Source organism: Gossypium arboreum, chromosome 1 (genome assembly GCF_025698485.1).
Source record: "Gossypium arboreum isolate Shixiya-1 chromosome 1, ASM2569848v2, whole genome shotgun sequence".
NCBI classification, from domain to species: Eukaryota; Viridiplantae; Streptophyta; class Magnoliopsida; order Malvales; family Malvaceae; genus Gossypium; species Gossypium arboreum.
The window spans coordinates 65,087,933-65,097,444 of record NC_069070.1 but is presented as its reverse complement, the minus strand read 5'-3'; the positions used below and the strand labels follow the sequence as shown (position 1 = coordinate 65,097,444).

Sequence of the window (9,512 nt, the reverse complement as noted above, 5' to 3'; positions counted from 1 at the left end):
CTTTATTGAAATTACTATTATTTTGCCCAATAACACGAAGACCTTCCTTATCTTTCCCATGAAATCCAACAGCCTTCTGACCGTTATCCCTTGCCCTCCGCCTTGATTTCCTTTCTACAATTATCCACGACCTGTAACTCTTGTCTTTCTTCTTCGATTCTTCCCTGACCGACTTTGAATTTTCCGAAACCACCTCCGGTGACTTATTTCCCTTCTTAACCAGTGGCTCAACATTTCTAAAAGGACATATATTATCAACGTGACCATATCTTCCACAATTGAAGCAAATGGTAGATAAAGATTTGTATTCCACCTTCTGCGATCGGCCATTGATCAGGATTTGAGAAACCAATGGCTTGTCCAGATTGACGTAAACCGCCATTCTGGTAAAGCGATCCCGTGTCCTACTGTCTGTATTCATGTCAAGTTTGACCACTTTCTCGACTAACTCCCCAATTTCTGTGATAACTTTGCGATTATATAAATAAGTAGGGAGAGCAGGGAATCTAATCCACGCCATGACGACACTTGGGTAGGCTTGGACAGGGTCAAAAACCCTCGTCCAAGGCTGAATGGTCAAGTACTGACCAAAAATGATCCATGGCCCTTCAAAGAGAGCCTTTTCGTAGTCATGATTGTTCTAAAATTTAACTGAGAAATAGCCATTCTCAATGTCCATCATGTGAATAGGAGCTGATGGTTTCCACATACTGTAGATTTTATTTTGCAACACCAAAAAACCAATGTTGCGACCAAGTAATTTTAAGACCACAGTGTTTTCCATACCTTGAAAGAGAATTTGGTGTATCCTGTCAGAAAAGTTAATAGAAGGCACTCCATTTACAAAGGTCTTCTAAATGTCACTATCCAAAAAATCAATGTCTTCCTTCTCTTCCAGTCTTTTAGAAGAATCCCCCACCATAGGACCAATGAGCATACCTTTCCAAGAGATGGAATGAGCAGATGGCGAGTCCACCTTCGTGTCATTATTCGATCCACCATCCTTGTCTCTGAATCTAACCTTTTTAGGGATCAACTCTTCCACAATAGATTTGTTAGAACCAAAGTTTCCAGAGAGAGAGGTCTCCATCCGTTCCCGAGGTGATGTTTTACTAGTGATCAAAAGTCTTTCTAATGGCCTTCATGCGACATGATCCATTTTCAAGATTAAATCTCAATCATCTTTGAAGTGGACTTCATTAAATCAAATCTGGAAAACTATTCAAGATTATCTTGAAGTGGACTTTACTAATTCAAGATAAGGTCTTAGTAACATTTGAATCTAAATCAAACCAAATTCTCAAGCAAATATCTCCTCAAATCAAAAAAAAATTAAGAGTTTAATTACTTTTATTGAAAAGGAAATGATAAGATAGTGAAGAACAATTTTGGAGTAATAGAAATGTAAAACAGTAAGACGGGATAAATATTAAATACGTAGCACAATGTTTTCTTACGTGCAAGTGCAAGTTGGCAATTAATAATGAAATAATGTCAATTTGATTTAATTTGTAGATTAAGGTTACCTCTAATGTGGAGAATGAATTATTTGGTCTTTTTTTTTCAATGTCCAATCCTTACTTATTTTATCATTTTCAAAAGAAATTTTATTCATTTTAAAAACACTATATTAGTTTCAATTTTTATACAACTGCGCACGAATTTCTTATATTCAATAATTAAAATATATTAGATTGATTCATATTAATTTTAAAATTTTACAAATAAAATAAATTAATTCAAAATTAATATATTAAAATAAAATAATTTATTTTGTTAATATGAATATTTAAAAGCTTTTACAAACTTTTTATTTATGGTAAATGTGGATGATTATTAATGCATTCTTTTTCTTTTCTTTTTTAACATTACAATTAATTTAATCCTTAATATTTATTTATTTGATCACTTTCACCTTAATTTTTTATTTTGATTATTTTGACCTCAATCTTTAAATTTTAATTAATTTGCAATTTATTTGTACTTCAGTGACTTGGATAAAAAATTATTTTTAAGAAATTTTTTAAGAATTTATGAATATTTTTATTATTTTTTGTATTTTATTAGGTTTTGTTGAATTTTTATGAAGTGTGCCTGGACAATCACATGAGTTGCCTTGTCAATTTCCTTAAAATTTTAACAATTTAATCAATTTTTCCATCTAAAAAAGTGTAATTTAACTAAATTTTGAAGGTTAAATGCCAAAATAATTAAAAAAGGTATAGTCAAAGTGACAAAATGGGTAAATGTTAGGACTAAATTAGTAAATATGCCTAAAAAGTATGATTATGTAAATTATCTATACTATTAATAAAATCCTTGATTTAAATGGTGTCACGAGACAACTAGACACCAACTTAGTTAGAAAATTACAAAAATGATTTTCCGTATTTAAAATAAGTTATGTTATTTGAGAGTACTTTATTCTTTTTAATTTAATATATATATATATATATATATATATATATATATATATATATGTAGTGAGGTCTGAACCCTTGTCAATTACATTAAAAAAAAAGCCAAATCTATTACTCAACCAAAACCATATTTTGATTTATTTACACATTTTAAATTTATAATGTACGCTCTACTACCTCCACCTATCGACAATTGTATATTTTTAAACATGCATCAATTTTCTAAATTTTTTGCTTCCACATGCAAACATGTGATGAAATTTCTAACTTACATGCTCCATGTAATTAATTATTTTATTTTATTTTACAAAAAAAACTTAAAATGAAATCAATAATGTGACCCACACATTCTTTTAATAATAATTCATTGACGTGGCAATCAAATAAGCCCCAAAAGAATAAAGGAGTGACGCTTTATTGGAGAAGTGTTTGGAGCAAGCACAGTTGCAGTTGCATCATCCATGAGTCATTTCATTTATCACATTATATGACTATTACAATGATCGTGTTTCGTCTGTCACCAACACTTGCTTTCTTTGCTTCATTGTTATACCAAAAACACTTAATGCATGTGCACCTTTTATGAGCAATACGGAGTTTTTACTAAGTCCTTTACTCATCTATGAGACATCTCAGGACCATCTATAAAGTCATCCGGGCCATCTGTAAATCCTCCAAGCTACCTGTAACTCCTCCGGATTTGATGTTTGAATAATATTGACATGATTTTGTTAAATCAAACATGTTTTCTCTGTATATATAATCCATGGAGTCTCTTGGGCTTAAATTAAATAATGGAAATTTCTCTGAATCAATTAAATAAACAGAACAGACATCTAAATCTGTTGAATCACAGCTAAAAACGATTATTAAACTCAGAAAGTAAGCAGATGAATAATACACCTCTAATCCCAATAGTGTATATCAATGGCAGAGAATAAATTCACCGATTAGTTGCTCTTAAGAGTACACCAGATACAGCTAGTTCTCTATTGCAGAGAATAGATCTCAAGGCTTGCTTACCAAACTCAGAGACTACTTTGTAATAGCAAGCTGCTCAGACTTGCTTCAGCAAACGGCAGCGACTAGCCACTTCCTAGCAGTTTGACATGAAACCTTCGAGAACAATCGAATCGACGAAATACTCCCAAGAATTGTTGCTAACCAGAAGCATGTTTTACTCATGAGTCATGATCAGTGATTATATGCTCAGTAATTGTTACAAGAAACAACCCCTACACTGGAGAATATCAGCACACACAAACAACAGAATTGTCACTCACTTCAGGCATGCAATGATGATCTTCTCGAATTGCAAACAACCGTTTTCAAGTGACATGGGAGACCAATATACCTGCATGAATAGAGTTATTTGATAAAGATTAGTTTATTCTCCTGCAGGCCCTAATTTAATAAGCAAAGCATATATTTCTTTCATGGCGCATGGGCTACTGAGATGTAAGAGGAAACCAAGTCATGTGATATCCTAATTACTTGAATTCATTCGGCATGCTAAAACCTTTTTTAAGGGATTCGACCAGTTATAAACAACTTGATTTCATGGAATTTATATATTAAAGCTTAACCTTTTTCTTCCATCTGTTGCATGACAATTAGGCTCCATTTGGTTTCAAGAAACAGATGCAATTTTCACTTTTCTTTTTTTTTTGGGGAGAAATGGAGAACACTAAAAAAAAACATGTTCAGTTGAAAATTTAAAAATGATTTTTTGAAAATGAAAATAAAAATGTGAAAACTAGAAGAAGAAAAAAACATTGTTTTAACTAAAAAAGCTTCGCAAAATCAATAAAGTTGAAAACAAGGGTTTTTCAAGTTTAATAATTGATGAATTGGCCTTGGTTCATATAATGAAAATAGAAAATATTTTCAAAAACCAAATGAAGCCTTTAAATTCTTAAAGAAAACATCATCAGAAAAGACATTTAAGATACAGTACTTTGGTCGCCATTCACTAGAAGACTAGTCATATTATCTCCAATCCATAGCAGATTAATATATGTAAGCACCTCAAAGGTGATCAGACAAACAAGCACGCAAAAGATTTATCAAAGAATGCCTAAAAAGTTAAAGATATAGAAAATACATTCAATGATCTAAAATACATCTAACAGATAGATTGTTGGAGTTAGCACTGAAGACTATAATGAAAAGATTGCAGATACAATTCAGGTGCTTACCTAAAAGCATGAAGGCAAACACAATTGTCAGTATCATTTGAACAGATCGCCGATTAAGTTTAAAAAGATATGAAAACCTAGCAAATCTGGAATCACATGCCCCAAGCCTCCTTCGTAGGTGCATGACCTTTACCAGAAACCCACTATTGTCCCCAGGTGCAGAACTCAGCCCAATATGCTGACCCTGGGAAAGAGATTCAGACCATAAGATGAGGTTACTGACCAATGCAACAAGGCTGTGCTATAGAGGAAGCAATAAGTAAGGTTAGTAATTAAAGACACAAAAAAGAAGGACCAAAACTACAGTGCTGATTTTTCCAAATTTGGTTCTTCTTTTTAGATAGTATACCTTTAGTTAAGAAATCAGTTTTGTTTAATGCTAGAGCAGAATCCTGAGCTAACTACTTCACTGCCATACCTTGAAATGATTACTGTTAATATGGATTGAAGTGATAGCATGGGCGATGAAACATACCTGTGCCGCAAGAGAAGTATCAATGTGCAAAGGGGTATGCACTTCTTCACCATCTTTCAATCGCTTCGTATAATTGCTAGGAACCCTACTCCATAGATTATTGAAGAACCTAAAGAGATTAATTTGGCTGGGAGAACTTCTAAACTTATTCTCATGCAAGGAGCTCTTAGGTTTGCTTTCACTAGCTTCTAAATCCAAACTTCTATCTTGACTGTTACCGTTACAAGAATTAGCTGCATCTACTCCCAATTTTATAGAATAATGAGAACCCACCTTCCTTAAGTTATTCTCCTTCATGGAACCATAATAATGGCTACTATAAGCAACACCGTTTGTATTTACTTCTTCAATTTCTCCACATCCATTTGCAACAATTCCAGCATCTGTTGAGCATGATGCTGAGACTGGATCCAGGTCAAAACCAACATCGTGTTCATTATGATTCCCACCAGAAAGAAACAATGCCAAGCCATCTCTATCTTGTTGATTCAAGTTTCCCCACTTGGAGTTTTTCATGGGATTTCCCAATTCCATGTCCTCCAAGCTTTTCTCAACATCATTTATCTCTCCTCTAATGGCTATAATAAACTGCTTATGTCTAGAAATTACATGCTCCCTAGAGTGAGACTGGTCCATCCTAGCCGATGAGTTAACTGCTCTTTCAAAATCTTCCAACTAATTAAAGCAAACAATAAAGTAACCTAATTAGAGAATTTCAAAAAAACAAAAACTGCAAAAAGGATATAAAACTCAAGAGTAAATACGAATTAATACCTGCCATTTCGCTGTCTCGAGTACGGTTGCGAGATCACGCGTATGATATCCAATTGAAGTAAGCAGCTTTGGGTCAGGAAGATCACTTTGAAGAAGAGTTTTTTCGTGCAAAAGAAGTCGAAAAAACGATTCCATCCTGAAAATACCAAACCAAAAGATCATTAGTTTTGAAGAAACTTTACTAAGAATATAACCCACAGCATAGTAAATCACTCCACGTTAATATAATGACAGAAAACTAGGCCAATTTAAAAGCATAAGTCAAGGTCTATTAAAATAGCTTTTTATTTCACTTCAGTAGATGCAATGAGGGCATTCATTGTAAGAAAATCAGAACTAATTTAGCTACCACTATTCCCCCCCCCCAAAAAAAAGGACAAAAGAAGCGACAAATCCTAACATTTGTTTATTTCATAGGTAGTTGGAGAGAAATTAAAAAGAAAACCAAGCAATACAACTAAATTCTACAATTAAATAAAAAAGAAAAAAGAAAACTAAAAATTAGTAAAATTGTTAATTCTTAGGGGATGAAAAAGAAAAACCTGTCAGCTGAATCTTGAACGACTTCGGCGGCTGAGAATAAGGGGTCGGATTCCCATTGAAGCAAGCTTGATTCCATTTTTTTTCTGTATACAAATCATACAAAGTGAAATAAACGTGATACGAATTTTAAATAATTAAAACTTTCGCTTTTCAAAGAGAAAACGAATTCTGAAACAATGATCGACGAAGTAAATGAAGGAGAAAAGCGAACAAAAAGGCATTTTCTTTAGATGAAAATTAAATGAATTGGAAGTGGAATAGAACTACAAATGAATTTTTCTATCTTATTTTTGCTGTGATTTGGGGATTTATTAGGGTTTTAGGGTTCCAGAGGAAAAAATTGATGAAATTCAATTATTAACAGCCTTTTTTCAAGATTAAATTTACGTGAAAAAACAATGGCGCAAAGCAATGATGGTAGGGGGAAAAAAGGAGGTTTAATTTTGCTGTTATTCCCTGTACTCTGCTTAATTTGTGTATTTTGTCTTTATCTTTTAATTTCATTAATTTTAGTCCCTTACTCTTCAAATTGGTTAATTTTTAGTTTTGAGCTTTTCAAATTTAAAATTTCAATTTTGACCCAAACGGTATCAATTAAATATGTTTGGTTAAGTTTTGCTATTAGACTTGTACTATGTATAAAGTTGTAGTGTAACAATCCAATTTTTGTCGGTGTCGAAAAAATCAATTATGAGACAAAATTTATAAAATCGAGCTGTCTGAAATTTTAATCAATTTAGTTATCAAACAAGTACGGAATTTTATTAATTAAAATTATTTAATACACAATGAATAGAACAGGACTAGATTAGAAGTTTATTTATTTAAGTAGTACAAGGACCCAATTGTAAGATGATTGAAATAGAGAAAATTAAGTAGGAACTAAATATGTCCCTAATGGATTACGGTACAATTTGATGATTGATAATATTTTTTTATATTATGCATTTTATTGTTCATATTTAGGTTCGTAACTGTCCCTCCCAATAATATTGTTTTTAGAATTCAAAATGATAACACTCCAAAACATTAACTCACGTTTCCTTGGGGATTAATTTTTTGGAATTGAGTGTCATTAAAGTTTTATTCAGTTGTGATGTAGAGAAGACATCAAAATGTGGATTGTAGTTGAAGTTATTAGGTGATACAGGACTTAATCACATAAACTAAAGACTGCATGGCCTCCAAGGGGTCTAAATGCAATTAGACCATGACAAGCACCGCTCTATCATAGCCACTCATTTCCGTTTTCTTAAGTTTAGTGAAATAGTGGACATTGATTATTTATAAAATTATTACCCTTAAGTAAATTAAGTGGGAGAGAGAAGCATTCTAATTTCATTTGCCGTACATGCTTGAGTTCATCCATCCATACCGTCCAACAATTACATCAAAGGTAAGGAAGTTTCTCTAATAATTTTCTTGAATTTCTAATTTAATTAGGTTAGTAAAATCGACCCATTAGCTAGATTTTCTAAGTTCAAATAGAATTATGTAGTATTTGATGGACTTGGTTTAGATTTATATATATACACGTTTGTAAAGAGATGGGTGAGATTGAATATATGTTAAGATAGGTGGTTGTCAATGAAAGGACCTAAATGAAAAGGATAAGAATTTTGAGGTTGGTTAATAAATAACAATAAGTTGATGTACCTGTAGTATATTTATGAAAACAGATTAAGATTCAACCGGGTAACTTTTGAGATACACGCATTTTAGGTTAAAAAAGGGACTTATTTGTAAAGAATGTAAAATATGTTTGGTTGTCGGTATGTACTTATTAAATGAGGAATTAATATTGTTTCGGTAATCAAATTTATTGTATAATTAAAGAAGATACCGAAACAATAAAGACAAAAAAAAAACGAGGGTAGAATTGATATCACGATTTGTGCTACTATAATTTTCTTTCAATTATTTGTTTCGTTCAATAGCTAGTTGATATAATCAAATGTGGAATAAACGTAGAGGTAACTACGCTTTGTGATGATGAATTCGGTGTTACGCTTACATAAATTGTGCTATTGAAGATAAATATATATAATATATTTATATGTACTTGAAACATAAGTGACAATAGCTTGGTGCTAATTATGATGATATGAGTTATTGCATTTGCATTAGAGACTTTGGTAACATATTGGTGATTGTTAATTTCACTCATGAAATTGAATTTGTACTGACTATAATTTAAATTATGCTACTATGATAAATGTTGCATTGAAATGAATATTGCTTCGCTTGCGCCTCTAAAGATAAAGGTACATGAACTGCCATTTGATCCCCCTCAAAGTCTGCATTGAATCCCTTACAAACTAATGGATGTAAACAAATAGCGCGTCCTTCCACTAAAATAGGTTGGAATGCCTGTGTACCTAATCTATGCAAAGTAGGTGTTCTATTCAGCAATACAGGATGTCCCCGCATAACTTCTTACAGTATTTCCCGAATTTTACCCTTAGCAACTCCTATGTTCGGAGCAAGATGTTGTCTAATTAGACCGCGAATTACAAATGTCTAGAAAAGTTCTATTGCTATTTCGCGAGGCAATCCACAGCGATGTAATGAAAGTGAGGGGCCAACAACAATGACAGAACGTCCCGAATAATTGACTCGTTTGCCAAGCAAAGTTGCGTGAAATCTTCCCTCTTTGCCTTCAATTCCATCTGAAAATGACTTGCAAACCTTATTATGACCGTCCCTCATTGGTTGTCCACGGATTCTATTATCAAGAAGTGTATCCACGGCTTCTTGTACCAATTTTTCCTGACACATTACTAATTCCCCTGGCGTAGATCTACTTGTTGTTAATAGATCGGTAAGAGTATTATTTCGATAGATAACTCTTCTATAGAGTTCATTAATATCCGAACTCATTAGTTTTGAAATGAATATTGATTATTAACTAAATGAAAAATATCTTATTAAATGATGTTAGACATAATTCGGGTACAATTGGCATGTTTTAAGGTAATAGTTAGTTTCAATTTTTAGAGGGTTGTGAGTAGCCTCAATTTTCAAAGTGTCATGAGCAGTCCCAATTTCCAAAAGGTCGTGGACATATATTGATATGCAGACCAAACAGTCCCAATTCCTAAA

General features: G+C 32.5%; 1 protein-coding gene and 1 pseudogene across 1 annotated transcript; both read right to left on the bottom strand.

The window, feature by feature from the left end:
* Positions 1 to 3,221: 3,221 nt before the first annotated feature.
* LOC108480682 (uncharacterized) lies at positions 3,222 to 6,848 on the bottom strand. The gene is made up of 6 exons (XM_053028885.1): positions 6,410 to 6,848; positions 5,868 to 6,003; positions 5,094 to 5,768; positions 4,619 to 4,802; positions 3,704 to 3,774; positions 3,222 to 3,580 (listed from the first exon to the last, which is right to left on the bottom strand). The coding sequence occupies exons 1-5, from the start codon at positions 6,484 to 6,486 to the stop codon at positions 3,749 to 3,751; spliced, it is 1,098 nt and encodes a 365-aa protein (XP_052884845.1). The 5' UTR covers positions 6,487 to 6,848; the 3' UTR covers positions 3,222 to 3,580; positions 3,704 to 3,748.
* A 1,755-nt stretch (positions 6,849 to 8,603) lies between these two features.
* On the bottom strand, positions 8,604 to 9,302 carry LOC128280408 (DNA-directed RNA polymerase subunit beta'-like; annotated as a pseudogene).
* Positions 9,303 to 9,512: the final 210 nt, after the last annotated feature.

What these genes read in the sequence shown, in the direction of transcription:
- LOC108480682 (XM_053028885.1), bottom strand. Translation starts at nt 6,486, where the DNA reads ATGGAATCAAGCTTGCTTCAATGGGAATCCGACCCCTTATTCTCAGCC. An exon ending in GTTCAAGATTCAGCTGACAG is followed by an intron (nt 6,004 to 6,409) that starts GTTTTTCTTTTT and finishes TGGTATTTTCAG; the next exon opens with GATGGAATCGTTTTTTCGAC. An exon ending in TCGAGACAGCGAAATGGCAG is followed by an intron (nt 5,769 to 5,867) that starts GTATTAATTCGT and finishes TGCTTTAATTAG; the next exon opens with TTGGAAGATTTTGAAAGAGC.